Source organism: Rhipicephalus sanguineus, chromosome 5 (assembly GCF_013339695.2).
Source record: "Rhipicephalus sanguineus isolate Rsan-2018 chromosome 5, BIME_Rsan_1.4, whole genome shotgun sequence".
Taxonomy (NCBI): Eukaryota; Metazoa; Arthropoda; class Arachnida; order Ixodida; family Ixodidae; genus Rhipicephalus; species Rhipicephalus sanguineus.
This window is the reverse complement of record NC_051180.1, coordinates 168,835,055-168,853,489: the sequence shown is the minus strand read 5'-3', so window position 1 is coordinate 168,853,489 and position 18,435 is coordinate 168,835,055. Positions and strand designations below refer to the sequence as shown.

Below are 18,435 nucleotides of genomic sequence, written 5' to 3'. Positions count from 1 at the left end.
TCCAGAAACGCAAGGAAGAACATATATGTACATACTTTCCAAACACGTCACCCATGTACCGAACTTCGATGCAATAATGCCTGTACGTGTGAGCCAAACTATGTGCGTGTTGCTATACTGGGGACTAAGGAAAGAAGTGGAAATTTTTAAGAGCTCGTTTTTCTTTGTATACACAATAAAAATGAGCACTAACAGACAATAATGCTAAGGAATGTATAGGGGATGGTATTAGTAGTAAATGTAAGGTAAATGTGAAGGAAGAAAAGTGGACGAAAAGATAACTTGCGCGGGCAGGGACCGAACCTGCGACCTTCGAATAATGCGTTCGATGCTCTACCAACTGAGCTACCGCGGCGGCCATCCCCCCGTCCACTTTATGGGGTATATATGTACATTAAACGTGGGAGTGTCAGTCAGCCCCCAAGCACCCTTGACGGCGGTATGTGGAACACTTTTTCTGCCTGTTGGCGTCACGTAGCACGTGAACTTATTATGAGCTGGCAGCTCACCAGTAATCCCTCGCATATAGCACCTGAAAGCATGATGTCTGCCAGAACGAGACCTTCGCAATGAATGAAGGAAAGAAGTGGAAATTTTTAAGGGCTCGTTTTTGCTTGTTATACACAATATTAATGAGCACTAAGAGACATGAGCACTAACAGAATGAGCACTGTACTGGGTACTAGCGGTAATAAAACAGCTCGTGAGCTTTTGAGCGCATATTATTGCGATAGCAATTATATGGATACTCTCGGCTGGTTTTGCCGTCGCCGTCGCCGTCTGTCGACGCTGTCATGTCCCGGATATGTATATATATGTACATATGAATAAAAACCACAAAGAAAACATTTTCGAAGCGCACCACCGGGGTTCGAAACTTCGACCCCTTGCTCCGCAGCGCGCTGCCTTAAACAACTCGGCCACGCGCCTCCGGCTGTTTAGCATAACGACGGCGAGCTATTTATATACACAATTTAACGCTAACGACACGCAGAGGTCGGAGGTGCTTCAGAATGTGTAGTATTACCCGCGAGATTACCTGAAGGGCGCGTTTAAAGCAACGCTGCGTCATTTTTCTTCAGAAGCGCACGTAAAGGTGGCCCCTTTCTGTAGCCACTGTCTATGTGGAACGCCGAGTAAACGATGCGTCTAAAGCCACCACGCGGGAGGAGACGCGGAGGGGTCACTCCACGCGCCGCAGTTTTAAAGAAAAAGAAGTCTAAGAGCGTTGGGTTGTAGCGCGCTGCTGAAACACGAAGAAGTAACATCCGCAACAGTTAGTTCGCGCTCGTCCTGTGTGTACCTGTGCGTTCTTTTCGAGTGTCCCTCCTTGTGTTTGAGCAGTGCGCTGCAAGTGTCGAGCTGTGACCGTTTTTAGTTCGCGGTCGTCCTGTGTGTGTTCTTTTCGCCTGTCCTTTGCGCTGGAGCGGCGCGTTGCAAGTACTGAGCTGCTTGCCGTTCTTCGTGTGACATTCTAATTTGTTGCTATCGCATTCATTGCTTCATCGTTGCGGCGAAACTGTGACTTTTTTTTTATCACAAAGAGAATTGCCACATGCGTTAGTCACACTTTAGTCACGTTATATTCTAACCTATGATGTACTTGTTTGGCGCAAAGATGTAACGTTCGACGTTGTGACAATTGTCCTGCCTAGTGAATTGTTTTAGAATGAAATACTACCGTTTTAAAGATATCCCGGCAAGCCACATAAAGCGTTATAGGCAGACAAGCTTTACACAAACAGTGGTTTGCAAATCTGCAGGGTAACACACGAATGTCTCTATTCTCGTTATTTTGTGTTGTTACTGTCATTGCAATTTCACAAATGCTGAACGCGCATTCATACTAGTGACGTAATTCAAGTCAAGTCAAGTTTTATTTACAACATGCACGAAGTACAATATTGAAGGCCACCCTAGCAAGAAAGCTGTAAGCATACAGCTTGACGAGGCCAGGGGGCCGCAACCAGGCAACAGCAGCAGTGCACACATGCGCAATACAAACAAAGCTTTTCGTTGTTCTAGCTAAATTGCTACAACACAGCCTTCTTTGGTGATAAATACATTCAAATAAATGCATGGGCACTGTGAGCAGGCTAACATACGTGTGAATAATATGACCACCAAGGAAATATGTTCTGTTACACTGTCAAAAATGGATATGAAGAAAATTGTTACCATGTCCCGCTCGACGACCATATGTTCTTCAGAAATACGGTGTATACTTCACTGCCGAAATTACAGCCCTCAGCCGAAGCACTGTCAACTTTATACACCCATTCACCTCCTTCGTAGGGTCCGGAAAGTGAAGAATATGCTCTGGTTGATGAATTAACAAGCAGATTTATTTTTTAAAGCACTCCTTGCGGAGGAAGCGTCCAACTAGCGCAAACAGATATTTCTGTGGCGATTAATAGCGCCGGACGTTTCCTTCCTGTCGCAAGCCGCCCATCATCGAGAAGCAATGTCACATACCCCATTGACAATGCTCCGCACCGCGCTAGGTTTGTGACATGATAGGTTGCTACCAAAGCTATCTTGTTTCAACTCTGTTTTGGATGTTCAATCACGTCAACGTATATGACCCACTCTATTGAATACAAGTTCGACGCGAAACTTGCTAACACTGTGAATAATATCTGTTCGTATAATATGAAGAGTTCTTGCTTGCGCAGCTTGCTCATCTCACCTTCTGCAGGACGAGTGAGCGGTTGCTGACGATGATCCCTGCGGACGTGTTGGTCTGCAGGTCTCGGCCTTCGAACAGCCAGCTGATCTCGCTGACGGGTGGGTTGGCAGCCACGCTGCACTCCAAGTACACGTCGTGGTTCTCCAGGATGCTGCTTTGCCGTAGACGATTGCCCAGTCGCACCACGAGCTGCGGTTTGTCTGCACGAAAAAGAAAAAATACGTTCTAGTTGAAACGTATCGTTAGTAGCATGACGCGTAAACATCCAACAGACAGCTTAACATGATTCCACATTACAATTATGATGCCACATATTTAAGAGAAATGGGCGCAGCTTGGCAGTTCATTCCCAATAAATTGTGTTGAGCCCACATTGGGCTCAACAGGTAAGTGCCTTTACCACTGCCGAAGTCCCTTGGCCTGTGAAGAATGAATAAACTGCAACCTTACACTTGAGAGGTCGTTGAACACGCAATCTCACTGGAGCCAGCGTTTTGACTAGATGATCTGTCTTCGTCAGGGCCACGAATGCTTCCCTTAGCTCGTAGTGTCTTTCAATGGTTTCGCGTAGATATTTTACGTGTGCTGACGCGGGGTTGTGGCCGAATGACGATGACCATGATGATGATGTCTCTCGATTCATTTATTTATACAGCCACGGACTAAATGTAGCTGGTAAGAGGTAAGTGAGATTGGGAGCAAAGAAAGACACTCGCTAAATAACGCTCGCTAACCCACTAGCACATCCAAAGTGGCATAATATAACAAGCTGACAAGGACTGATAATGGTGTTCGAGAGCGTCCTTTCGCAAACCTTGCAAGTCAGGGTGCAGAAAGATACTGTTGTTCTTTCAATGCAGATCGAAGGTGGATCAATGTAGAATGAGATGCTGAATCTAAGCTCTAGATACACGGAGGTTGACAAGGTTCACAAGCAGGGGGCAGAGGTGCCGACATTGTCGTGCTAGTTAGCAAGAGTTTGCCATTCATAGAATATATCAGAGGTAGCGGCTGTGTTAGCAAGTAGTTTGTTAATAAACATTTCCTGATATCGAATGCGGGCCAGGTATTTGCGTCTCACCCGTTTTTGCATCTCTGTATACATGTTAATATACTCTAGGAAGCGCCGCACTTGTGGCATTTCGTAGTGAGAGGTTGGTGCCAAATTCTCATCGGTGTTCTCGCCGAGAGTAGTTGCAGATTTTAGGAAGGCGTACCGTTGCGTCACTCGCTTAGCGCTGCAGTGGCGCAGTATATCTCGGAGCGTCAAATGCGTCAAATCACGTGGAAGTCTCTCAAATGGCCGCAACCTATCCCGAAGAGAAAAAGTAAGCGTTACATTCGCGTCTCCATGCAGCATTTAGTGTTGAGAAACGCTTCACATAATACATGTTAAAAAGACTTGGCGTGCAAACACAGACACAAGAGAGTAGTCAAGACACCACAAACACTGTCTTTGTGTTGTCAAACACGTACACAAGAGAGAAGTCTTGAGTTCGCTCTTGTGTGCACGTTTGCACGCCCAGTCACTTTAACATGAACACCTACGAACTAGCTCAGCTCTCTGTTTTTGTAAGCTTCACGTAAACTTTGTGTTCGTAGGTGGTTCCCTCCGTTATTTTTTCGTGCTTCTCTTCATGATCCCGTCTTTAACAATTTTAACACTAACTTGACTTAGATTCCTGCCCATCAGTGATAGTCCATAGCCAAGCTGTCATGCGTCACATCATAAAATCCAAGAAGAAAGCTGCAGGAGTGTGCAAGCACGTTAGGTGGAGTACTTTCCTGTTTTGTAGTACCGGGGAAGTGTTACCTGCAACTGTCGATATGCGAGATTGAGTGTGAAAATATACGCTCAAGTTGTTTCAGTACCACGCGCGTGGCACTGTAAGAAAGAAACAATCAGAACTGGTCAGGCAACAAACAGCGGTAGCGAATATTGCCGTTGATATTAAGCGAGAAAAGATTACCTTGGCCGGCAACCTAATGCTCGGGACAGACAACTGGAGGGCAGTTAAAGCAAAGGAATGGATACCAAGGGAATGGAAAAGAAACCGAGTACGGCAGTGACTTGGGGCGACGAAATTAAGAAGTTCGCAAGGACAACATGGGATCAGCTAGCCCAAAATAGGATAAATCGGAAACCATTGGGAGAGGCCGTTGTCTTGCAGTGGAAGTAAAAATAAGTTTGAAAATTACGATCTATAGACATATTATAGATACACTGTACAGTTTCAAGGAGGTTTAAAGAAAGCTCCTTGTAAACTTCGTAGATCCGTACAGGCCATTAGTTCATAGGAGAAGAAAGCGACGTTCCGCAATATAGGTAACGCGATTATTATTATTATTATTATTATTATTATTATTATTATTATTATTATTATTATTATTATTATTATTATTATTATTATTATTATTGAGGCAATGCCCATGAAGGAAATGCGTGTGAGAGCGCCAGCAGCATAGACTTTATGCACTAAAGCTACCTACAAGCAATGAAGTGCGGAGTACAAGGCGAAACAAGGTAGACTGTTTTAGTCCATACGTCCGCGACATCACCGTAATTAGAATTGCCACACAGTCAGTCATATTTTGTGTCCACGCCCGTTCTCCGAACTGATATGAGTGCGCTCAAAGTCATACCACCTAAAGGCCATATCGTTTCTTTACTGGTATCGCTGGGCTGCGTCATCATGAACATGAGTCTGCAAGCGGCAGCTGCGAGAGGGAGAGCGCTTAATTTCGTATACGGCGGTTCGTAATCGAAACCGAACGCTCTCATGTAAGCTTTCAGTTAATTAGTTTGAAATATGGTAGGCTCGATTGTTAGCACACTCGTTCCTTTTCCGGAATAATTCCTACACTCTAAACCCGGTAACTCATACTGCAACCCATACGCAGTTTTAACCCATAAAATAAGGGTTACAACGAGAGTTGTTTTGACTTTTTAATGTTTTCCGCGATGTTTAAGGGATACGGTGTCCATCTGCTCAGAAAATATAGGTTTCGGAGCGCTTTTATAGGTTACATTAGCAAAAACTAACGTGTAACCCTTACACAGTAACCTATACACGGCGGCGCAACTTTCTCACGCAATAAAAGCGCTAGAGAGGCTCGCTTGTTGCCTCTCGAAGGTTCAACAGGGGGAGACGCCATTTTGTCAGTTTCATCTCTCCTTGATGCTTTGTTTTCGTGCTTTATGGGAAGCGTGCTATTATGGCGGCGTGGCGGTTGTACGTTTCGCGCCTCGTGAATTAGTTTTCGGTGGTTTGGGGTACCTCTCTCCGTAACCATGGCCTTCACGAACAAGGACATGTTCGGCGTTTTACGAGGCCAATGTAACAAACAGGTGTGCGACTGCCAGCAGTATACAGTGACTGGTCCGTCGAAGATAAAATGCGATATTGCGACCATTGCCCGGGAGTCCACGGGAAGGTAGTCGAGCTTGGTAAGTGCCGTTTGTTCAAACTACATGTGCCTGCGCGTAGCATTTCGAATGTCGGTAGCACTTGCAAACTCTTCTGTGTTGTGGACTGCGTCCTTAACTCTTACACGAACAGTTTCTCTAGTAGCACAGTGCGACATTGCTATGCACCGTAGCCTCCTGTCAACGAGGCTGTGTCTGTTTAAGCATGGCGCATGTGGAGGTGAAGTGGGCGCGCGTTTACTGTTTTCGGCTTTGTGAGGACGCTGCTGCCGGCGCCCTCCGCACTGAAGCTTGGTAGATAGATTGCGTTCATTACGTGTTGCATGTCCATTTACAGATAAGATTTCTCTATGTTATACCCGCTCGCCTTTCTTTGCGGCTCCTGTGGCTTTTCGTAGCGGAGCCGTCGTTTGCGCCTGGGGGTTATGCAATTACGAAATGCCTTCACGAATTTCCTCTTGCCCAGATGTAATATTATGTATCTTGTTCAAATTTTCTCTGTGTTACTTTGCACAGACTCATGTCCTCATCATTACCTTTTGCAATAAAGATTATATTATTTGTTCAAGAAGTCCTGAAGTGGCTGCTTAAAAGCTTGCCATCGTTTTTCGGAATGTGTACAGCCACTGCTGCAAGGAAAAGCTAGTTCGGAAAGCCAACATGAAAGGTTGTGTCGCCAGGTTCGAGCTGAAATTGCTCTATCCTTAGAGTAAGTCGTATCGTTTTCATCTCTGGTCTTCTGATTTAGCTCTCAATTATTACCTAATCACGATGCTTGCGTGTTATATATTTCTTGAAACTAACCCAGAAGCGTTATTGTTATGAAATATTCATTGTATTTGACATTTTCAGTGAAAATCAGATTATTACGAGCTGCAACACAGCAGAGTGCGGCTGGCAGTATGATGCGCTTGGGAAGGCACTTTCTAAAAAGTATCGATGGTACATGTGGGAAGATCCAAAACCAGGCAGGCGTCTTCAGCAGACACGAAGCCATGTCTATGTAAGTCAAAGACTAAACATGAGCTAACAAGTGCAGTCACATTCAAGTTGGTTAACCGAGCTTGTGCAACAGTAAATTCATCAATTTTCAGCTTGAATAATGTTTTCCTGAAATTAATCAATTTTTTAAAAGTACTCAACAGCTATGAATAGCAGTGTGTACTTGCTATTTTTCATGATTTTTATTTGCCTTTTTACTTCGTTTTACCAGAGCTTGCAAAGGCTTTACAACACCCAAAAGAATTGATGGATGTTTGTTTTGCAGAGTATGCTCACACAAAGACTATCGATTGCACGCAAAGTTAGAAGGCATAGGGAAAAGAAAAGAGCAACAAGTTTCCCAGCCTCCACAGACACCTTTGTCTTTACAAAGGAAAGTGCTGCCTCTGAGTTGCAGGTTTGTTGCCTGGCATGTTTGCACAAAAATGTGAAGTGCCTAGAGTTGATTAATCATCTGCATATTGCATGAGGTCCTATGCAGTTGGATTGCTTGACATGGTACTCACAGAAAAATTCATGAATTTCAGGCATTGGATTCATCTAGCTTGTCTGGTGTGGTATATGATATGGCAAGGATGAGGCGCCTTCTGGAAATACCTATTCCTGAATGCTGTCACACATGCAGATCATTTACCTCGGTACTTCTTGGTGGACGAAATTGTAAGTAAAGTGTTGGTATTCCTCGAGTGTTCAAAAATGCGTATATTTGCATATAAGACTTTTCACGACTCTTTTTAGTGATTCACAATAACACTTGCTCACAGGATGGGTGAAAAAACCAACTTAGAAAAGAGATGCTTCTTGTGGAATTTGAGGTTTGCCCAGCTCTGCTCTATTTGATTGTTTTTTCACTCCAGAAGACAATATTGAAATAGCTAAAAGGGTGCACATTTATTCACAAAAAATGACCATTGTAGCAAGCACTGAAAAGGATACTATGCAAAATATTTATGAAAAGTTTACCCAAGTTTAACACATCAACTACATTTCATTATACATGGCCCGTGTACTTAGGTTTAGGTGCACGTTAAAGAACCCCAGGGGGTCGAAATTTCCGGAGCCCTCCACTACGGCGTCTCTCATAATCATATGGTGGTTTTGGGACGTTAAACCCCATATATTATTATTATTATTATTATTATTATTATTATTATTATTATTATTATTATTATTATTATTATTATTATTATTATTATTATTATTACATTTCATTATACATCTTCACTTTTACCTGGTGCTATATTATCGACAATGAACAAATAAGCTACGAAAAATTCTCAGCGATCCATTGTTTAGATGAAATTGTTATAAACCTAAATATTTTGTCACAGTATCACTATGATCAGAAATGTGCATTGAAATCTAATGAATAGAGCTAGTCTGAAGCATAATATGCTGTTGTTAGCGGCAAATGCTTTAATTTTGTTTTGTTGCGGTTCCTTTTAGCTGTGCATTGAGGCGGAACTGAGATTTCAGCTGAACATCAGTGACCTGGAGAAAAAGGTGACCAGTGCCCTCAAAGTGTGCTCCGAAAGACAGGGACATGAATGTACACTTTTGGACCTCATGAACTACTTACAGCCGAAGTCAACATATGCTCTCATAAGTGAGGTAAGTGAATGAGCTAAACAATATATTCAAATGCTCTTCAAAGCGTGTTGCTGAAGGAAATAATCCAATGTATGATTACTTAAGTACGATACACAAATTAGTAAGAATTTAGAATGGTAAAGCTACTCGGCAAAGCTTTTAACGAAGCGTTATACGTTCTTGCAACACGGAGACCATTGTCAAGACCATGCCGACGTAGCAGCAGTTGAATAATATTCTTTTGCAATTGCCTCGTGGTTTACTTCTCTCGCTCTCTGTCTCTCTCTCTCTCTCTCTCTCTCTCTCTCTCTATATATATATATATATATATATATATATATATATATATATATATATAACACGTATGTTTACATTATTTTTTACACATTCATAGATGCCGCTGCCCTCAGGAGAGCCTGCTGTTACCACTCTACATATTCACTAGCTCGGAGGGAGTCCGCATTTTTGCCGGTCCAAGTGAAGTGATTCAACTTTCTACTGGTGGTCTGGAGCGTGCTCTCATCCTCTGCCTTTATTGTACTGTATTAAGAGCCTGGAGTACCCTTACATTTTTTCACAAATGCTTTTGCTAACGCAGAAGCTTGTGATGTCACGTGAAGTTGTCCCCGCGGCAGCAACATGCAAGCGTTTCAATTGTTTTTTTCACACACTTGAACAAGAGGATTACTCCTTAAAATAGGGCACTTTACAGGGACGGGTCCCCGTATTGTCTTTTATGGTACATGTAGCTTTTATCTACGAACTTCGAATACTACCAGTAGTCGAGTTTCGCGACATCTATATATATATATATATATATATATATATATATATATATATATATATTGGAATAGAAGCCACTTTTTTGTGCATTCCTAGTAAAGAGTAAAAAAATCTCTCTGACTTTTTTCAAGACAAGAAAGCAGGCACATTTTTATGGTATTTTGAAGTGCACAGTACTGTTAGCATAATTTTTACGTTACTTTGGTTTCACTGTAGCCCAAACTAATCGCTGTTTCTTGTTTGCTAGTTTTGTCCTTGGGACTAAGTTAGACCTACATAATTCTTGTTGTCTGCGATTTTCCGAATAAAAATCTTTCGATTGCGTCACTTTGAACTCTTTTCTAAGTATGTCACACATCTGTGTGACGAATTACGCAGCCTATATACTTAAGCTGAAAAATTTTATGTGGTATAATTGTAGCAGCGTACAATACACTACCGCAGCATCATCAGCAGTCACGTGGAGTGCTATTGACGTTAGAACTGAACTCCTGATGTTCAATATATATAAATATCTGCTTATGTTGCAAGATACATGGCTTCTTTATTCCAGTGATTTGTGTCCTAAGGCCACCCCAAAGTCTGCAAAGGTCTATTTGGATAAAATAAGCCGTATTTCAGTGCATTACAAGCAAAGCATTTATCGAATAAAATAAAATGTAAATAAGGTTTGTCGAAAGCTGACATCCCTCTAAAGGTGATTGTTGAGTCGGGACTCATGTTGTAATTTGTGAAGTCTGAAACAAAGGAATGTGTGTTTTTGTACGAAAGACATGCCCGCCAGGTTTATATATCGGCACTTCGGCAAAACACCAAAGGAATTGATTGAACGGGATTTTCGAAAATTATATCTCGAAGCAGTGCCCACACCTCACCATGTTTTCGCCATAGAAATGACAAGATGTGACTTCTTGGCAATATCGCACATTATTTGTGTTCTGTGTACTACCTGCCGTTTTTACGAAGGTTGGTAGAAGATTGAAAAGATCATGTAAAATTTTACGCTCGAAATTGGCGCTTCAAACTGCGCCAATGTTTGGGCCGATCGCTGCCTAAATCATTGGAATATACTGCAAAAACCTTGGTCGTGTGTGAAAATCGTCACTATATACAGGATAGCTGCGTGACAGCTTCTACACCATATTATATATATATATATATATATATATATATATATATAGTGTGTGTGTGTGTGTGTGTGTGTGAACGGTATAGAACCTACCACGCATGCCGAAAAAACGTAGCACAGATTTTCACAGAGGACCTTTGTTTTTTAAGTATATTATTCCAACGTTTTGAGGGGTGAAAGGCCGACAAGTAACCTTTAAAATAAGTATCTAACACGTACTCTACTAAGGGTTACATATTTTCCTGTATACTTATAATAAGGGTTACACGCATATAAGTTACTTTTTAACCTTTAAAATATAGGTATACCAGGATTTGAAAATGTGCACCTATAGTAAGGGTTACCCGGTTTAGAGTGTACCGGGCACCATATACACTCTGAGGCGAAATTACCCGAGATTGGAGTAACGGGGCCTAATAGGCCTGCGCGACTAACAATTAGGCAGCTAAGCAGTAACCACAGAGACATGCGTGCCATGCGCATGCCCGAAAGAGTAACATTTTACACTTCGCTATTATAACGCGCGCGCTGTGGGAAAACTGTTGTCAGGGGAACTAACCGTCCCTGCTGATCACTCAGTCTTCCCAACTGTGTTCGCGGTATCGTGCCAGTGAGCGTATCCCGCTTGGCAATTAATTCAAAGGCGCAGGAAGTATGGCGCGGCACCTTACACGTAAACGCATACGCGGAAGAGCGTGTGACGCTTCCTACTTAGTTTCACCACGCCTGCGTAATGTCGACACACCGCCCAGCATATCTCCGGCGCGCTCACAGCACTGCGTCCTCACCGACTGTGAATGGCGCGCAAGACGGTAGGCCTATTGCACATGATTTCATTGTGACAGTGGGAAGAAATGAGCGTCAGACTCTTTCATACCCCGCACATTTATGCTCATGTCGCGCGCGCGAAACGCATTACAATGGCTGGCAGCGGGCTTCACTGTGTTGCATACCGCGCCTTCGAAATGAAGGAGGTCTCAGCTAGCCTTTAGCAGCGTCTGCGAAATGAGTGAAACCCACAAGACCAAAGCTTTTTTTTTTTATTGCAATAGCAATTATATGGACAGTCTCGGAGTTTTTTTTTTTTTGCCGCTGCCGTCATGTTCCGTATAAAGTCCAATATAATAACACCACCCCGCACATTGTGTCTTCGACAAGCGAGTACTGAGGACGAACACGGCTGAAGCAGGAGATGACACGAGCGGGGCATTTCCGTCGCACGAAGGACGCATGCGATAACATCGCCTAGAGTGCGAGTCCTGCCGTCCATGCCTCCTCAATCAGAGAGGAAGCGCCCAGCTCGTCTTTCGTCGAGCGAAGGAGAAAGAAGGGGCGCCGAGGGGGGTGGGGGATGCGTCGCTAGAGCAGCAACTGAGATCTTTGATCAGAAGGGTGCGGTCGCGAGCGCTATCTCTACAGACATCAGTAGACGGCTCGTAAGCCCTCGTACGCGTTGCGCTCTCGCCTCTTCGCGTTGAGACAACAGCCAGCAAGAAAACCGCTTCGCTCACTGAAGCGGCCGTATTCCTTACAACAGCATTTGTGTAGTTGCGCGAGATCGGATTGAAAAGAGTTAGCTGCTTGCTTTACTTTGTATAACGTTAAATTTTGTTGCCCTTGCGGAGGAACTAATTTTTTACGGCAAAAAAGTACGCCAACGTAATATTGAATGTCGCTCAGTGTAACAGCGGAATATCGCGCTTGGGGATAAAGAGGTCATAGAAACTGATGATAAGCAAATCATCAATACGTACATGAGGTTCACTAACCGTTCGTTTGCTCACGTGGACCTGTGTGGGCCTAGCAGTCGCCCAGTTATTTTCCGAGTATGAGGACTAAATGTTAGCGTACAGACGTGCAACTGCACGGACTAGCAGTTATACCCCTGTCACACAGGGCAACTTAAGTGCACTTCGCCGCTAGTGTCATTTGCACGCTGTCCCAAAGGAACGCTTAGTGACACTCGCTGCAAGGTACACTTGCCGGCAAATGCGTTCGCCAAACTCCCTTCGCTGCGGGGTCATTCCACGACAAACGTCCCAGCCATTTTGGCAACTATTGGCAACTATCTCAAATGTATTGAAAAAAAAAATCGTGCCGATTTATTACGCTGAAAACAGTGAATGGTTAGAATATTTCGGAGAGAAAAAATTTTTGGTCACGTGGATGTCTTACAAATTTTCCAGAATGTCATATGGGTGTTGTTGTAAGAAAATTATTCTGAGAGTATTGTTCTTGTTTCAAATACCAAATTTGGTTTACATAATAGCAAAGGTGTTTGTGTAAGCTGTTTAAAGCTTAATAATATCAGTGCAATTTTTCTGCCATAAACGCCTCCAGGAATTTTGCCAAAATGTTATATGTTTGCATTTTTTTTCCATTGCGATAATGCGCCTTGTATGAATATATGAGTAATGAATGCTTACTCTACGGAAGGTATATTTTGCAATAAAAATATTTTCAGATCCCTGAAATTTCTGAACATTACGAGAAAAAAAATCATGAATTTCAGATAATTGTCGTTTTTGTCCGCATTGAGACGCGATTTACACCACGTGGTGCTCCAATTGAAAGTCGGCTTTATACCTCAATCGAAAGCAAATGGAGAGTTCTTATACGGCAAGTTTTATCATTGCAATTTTCGTTTTAAGGAAAAAAAAATTGTTGATGTTCCCCATTGATGGCTATCTCCCTATTTGGGGACATGGCAGCTTCCTCATTGACGTTCCCAACTGCCGTCAATGGGAAAATTAAAAAAAATATTTTCTTCCTAAAACAAAAATCGTTATGATAAACTTGCCATATAAGACGAACCATTTATATGCTTTCGAGTGAATTATAAAGCTGATTTTTAATTGGAGCACCCCGTGGTGTAAATCGCGTCTCAGTGTGGACAAAACGACAATTTTCTGCAATTCGTGATTTTTTCTCGTAATGTTTAGAAAGTTGAGGGGTCTGAAAATATTTTTATTGCAAAATATACCTTCTGTAGAGTAAGTATTCATTACTCATATATTCATACAAGGCGCAATATCGCAATGGAAAAAATGCTAACATAGAACAATTTGCCAAATTCCTGGAAGCGTTATGACAGAAAAATTGCACTAATATTATTAAGCTTTAAAACAGCTACACAAACACCTTTGCTTAATATGTAAACCAAAGTTGGTATTGAAACAAGAAACAATGCTCTCAGAATAATTGTTTTACAAATAACACCCAGATGACATTCTGGGAAATTCAGAAGGCACCATGTGACCAAAAATTTTTTTCTCCCCGAAATATTCTAGCAGATAACGCTTTTCAATGCAATAAATCAGCACAATTTTTTTAATACATTTGAGATGGTCGCCAAAATGGCTGGGACGTTTGGCATGGAATGACCCTACGACGGAGTGTCTAGCCTCGGTAGCCGTGGCTTGCAGATAAATACGCTAATGAAAAACGCGGCGATCACGGTATTTTTAAACCATCGATCTCTTCCTTCGGAATACTGCCATGTATTCGAACAAATTACAACGAAGAACCTCGCTAATCTCGCCCTCGGGCAGTTTTCAGTCACGTCCGCTAGGGGGATGCGGGGGCACATGCCGTGCAATGGGCGCGTCTGTCGCGTTGTTTACTTCCTTGCACATGTGTAGGTCAGTCATTCTTTAGTCATTTGCGGTGGCGTGTGCCACGGGTGCCACTTTCACGAAGACAACGTGGTCCAACGCAGAGACGCGGGCGCTCGTACCCCTTTGGGAGGAGCAAATCAGTGCTGCCAAAACACGCTCCAACCACCCGTCACCACTAGGTGTCTCAGCTGCACCGGAGTCCGCCATTTTTGTTTTCGATTCGTCTTTGATATGACACTGTCTTGTCTCGGCTCGCGATGACCAATGATATTATGTGGTTGCAATATTTACTTCATTTGCGGGAACAGTTTATTGTAAATTAAGTTCATGCCTATAGTACGCTATTAAACAGCGAGCATTGCCAAAAATAAGAAATATATGTTACGCTACTAAAACAGCAATTGCCACTGCCATCATTTCCAAAGCACACTTCTCTTTCTCGTGTAGCAGCGCGCCGCCATAGTGACACTCTGTGAGCGTAAGTGCACTCGCTCAAAGTGACACTTAATTTGCCAGTGTGACCGGGGTATCTAGTCTGTTCACTTGCAGCACTGGCACTAAATGTTCAACCAACTGCTGTTAGTCTTAAACGATACGAATGGCTGTGGCAGCCGCATTAGTCCCAAAGTGATGAGCCCACACTCTCATAACTCTACTTTGCTTTTGAGTGTAAAGGGGTAGTGGGGTTGCAGGAATCACTAAAACTTGGAGCCGTGCGGTGGCCCAGGGCCCGTGAAGGACCCAAACTCGCTCGCCCAATATAGCTTTTGCTTCATTCCTGGAGGAGCCTTAAGCTTCGCCTTTAAAGTGAAACGCGACAGCGTTATCAGGCCTCGTTCGCATCGCCTTCTCATTTGCTTGACATGCTTCGCTTCTCGGTAACACTTCAAACCGTGCTGCGAGAGAAGGAACGTCTGTTCGCCAACACTGGACATTGTCACCCTTCCTAGGGCGCCTACTGCAATCAATGTTGCGAAGTGGACCACTACGCACTTGCAAGGCAATAAGCTCATCTGCGCAGCTGCACACATGGGTGATGCTATGGCCTGACGATAATCATGATGGACAAGCTCTGGCTCCATCTTCTGTAAAGGCTTGGCAGCATTCAACCACCCCTCGTTGCACAACTCACTGGTGCGACGCCCAGAGCGACATTACGCCTCTGCCACGTAACGTGCATCAGTTAACGTGACTTCTTGTGCGACTTGACAACTTTGTAGGGTCTTTTACGAAAAAGTTTCAATCTCTTGCGTGGCTCTTCAGTGGAATAGTTGACTGCCACGATGAATGCCTGAGTTTGACTGCGGCTCGAACCTTGATTTTAATGCGAAGCATTCTTAGCGAACTTCTGCGACTTTGAGCGTATCTATCTATCTAGCCGCCTACGACTTTGTGCTCTCCTGGCCGTTTCGTAATAGGATGTACACCACAATTGGTATGGCGCAATATGACTTTATGACGAACATAAATGATAGGTCATAACATGAAATCATGACATCCATGTCATGAACGACATGATTTACATGCCACAGTTTTGGTGCTCTTGCAGCCGTTCCGTTAGTTTGATATATACAAAATTGGTGTTGCGCGACGTGACTGTGTGAAGAACACAAATAACAGGAGTTAACATGAAAATCATGACACGCATGTCATGTACAGCATAATTTGCATGCCACGCTCATGGTGCGCTCGCGGCCGTTTCGCTAGCTTGATATATACCAAAATTGGTATCGCGCGACGTGACTGTGTGAAGAACACAAATAACAGGTGGTAACATGAAAATCATGACACGCATGTCATACCAGCGGCCGTGGTCATACACAGCATGACTTACGTGCCACACTCATAGTGCGCTGGCGGCCGTTTCGCTAGCTTGATATGCACCAAAATTGGTATCTCGTGACGTGACTGTGTGACGTACATAAATAACAGGAGTCAATATGACAGTCATGACACGCATGTCATCTACAGCATGACTTACGTGCCACGCTCATGGTGCGCTGGCGGCCGTTTCGCTAGCTTGATATACAGCAAAATTGGTATTGCGCGACGTGACTGTCTTACGAACACAAATAACAGGAGTTAAGATGAAAATGACACGTATTACAGCATGACTTACGTGCCACGCTCATGGTGCACTCACGGCCATTTTATTAACTGAATATATACCTAAATTGCTATGGCATGACAGGAGTGCGTGACGAACATAAATAGCGGGCCACGTATAGTATATATATAGCAGAACAGATGTTTCATTAGCATGGAATATACCAGACTGACACTCATGCATGTGTGACAATTTCGCTATATCATACCTGCCAAGTTTGGAGAAACGGAATCCGGGAGATCTACTCAACGGGGCGGGGGGGGGGGGGGGGGGAGGTACTGCGATAGCAATTATATGGACACTGTCAGCGAGATTTTGCGGTCGCCGCTGTATGTACAGAGTCCAAACCGATAACATCGCTTACGCATCGTCTGTTTCACGTGGGAGTAAAAGCGCGCTAGCGCTAGGGACGAACGCGGTTGAAGCAGAGATGAAACAACCCGGCCGCCACCGTCGCGTGAAGGGCACATGCGATAACATCGCTCCGCGTGCGAGGCCTGTCGTCGCTTGCTTACCAGTTATTTCGTCGGACTCCGTTGAGACTGGGACGGTCGCGAGCGCTGGTGAACGCGCTATCTCGACAGACATCGGTAACGGCTACCTTTTTAAGTGCTGGGTGCTCTTCTTAAAGCAGCAGGCACACAAAATTTTGAAGGCGAGATAACTTGTGGGATAGATTTGTGTGTACACAAACGCATCATCTACGAAATATTAACGGCTGATGTAACCTATAACACATTTAGGATCAATTTTTAAATTGCATGTAGCGCATCTGTACGCGAAACGACCCACCTCGCGTCACCGTGACGTACAGGGCGCACAATGCACTGGACGCGCGGGGCAAAACTGGATTTCCGGGAGATATTCCTATGACCCGTACAACCGGGAGAAACGTTCAAAATCCGGGAGTCTCCCGGGTAATCCGGGAGACTTGGCAGGTATGCTATATATAGCGAACTAGATGTCACGACATGAATGACTTCATTAGCCTCAATGACAAACAAGACGATGTGTGCAGCTATTTGCTAGCAGCTTCGCATTACATCGATTCCCACATTGCGTGGGATCTGCCGATTTTTTTCTTCGCATATTTCCGGTATTTTCACTAACGAAAAATGCCAATTTTTCGCTCATATAGCCAACGCTGCTTACACCGACCCGCATTCTTGCGGCATAGGCTGTTTAAAGGGACCGACAACTGCCAGAATATTGAAATGAGTTGACTCCAGTGATGTAAAGATTGTCCGTGCACTGACTCAACCACCCCTGTTTTTTTCGTGAGAGATGGTTATATTATCATTTCTTATTGAAAGTCGCGAAAATGACCTGTGGCGCCTCTGGCGGCAAAACATGGATCATCCGTGAAGACGGCCACGTGCCGTTGATTGCTGTACGCGGTCGACGATTTTTTTTGCTGTATGAAATATTGTTCGTTTCTTATATTAAAAGTATTACTCCATAATAATGTACATATAGGCCTGCGTTAGTAGTAGCATTTAAAGTGGCGCTGCCTTCGCGTGAAGTAATGATCCCATGCTCGTCAGCGCGTCTTGAGCAACTTTTCAGCGTGCTCATGCAACCGTGCACGCAGTTTCCAGGTCGCTAAGATTTGGAGCGACATAGTTTTGCTACCTACACTTCGTCTCAGAAATGACGCGCGCTGCTACTCGGTGCGGCAGTGCATATGCATCAATTACGTTTTTCGAATTACTTGGCTTGGCTCGTGGATCGAGAGAGTAAAGCGCGCCGGGACGCTGTACAAATACCGGAAGGTGTATAAAGCCACACTGTCTTATTGTAACAGCTGGCTATTTTCAAAAATGGTTGCAAAGCTCAAAATAAAGGTGGTTAAAGCATAGTTTACAAGTAACTCCTGCGAAAGTAGAACAACGACCGCTTCACAAGGGCTCGCGGCAATCGCTATCAATTCTCAGCGTTGCTGGAGCAGCTCCATGCGTGTTTGAGCCTTTCAGATCGAAAATACTGCTTATGAAAATAACTACGTGCTTTTCGGATAAACCACTGCAGCTACAAACGCTACGAAGGGTGAGCTTCCTGTCGCGCCGTAAAAAACTGGGATCGAGAGAAATC

The 18,435-nt window shown here is 43.8% G+C and overlaps 1 protein-coding gene across 1 annotated transcript in view; it reads right to left on the bottom strand.

Moving 5' to 3' along the window:
- Positions 1 to 18,435, bottom strand: part of LOC119394424 (nephrin) — a 186,884-nt gene that overhangs the window by 68,734 nt on the left and 99,715 nt on the right. Inside the window, exon 5 of the mRNA XM_049416082.1 lies at positions 2,690 to 2,889. Coding sequence (XP_049272039.1) covers positions 2,690 to 2,889 — 200 coding nt within the window. The remainder of the gene's footprint in view (positions 1 to 2,689; positions 2,890 to 18,435) is intronic.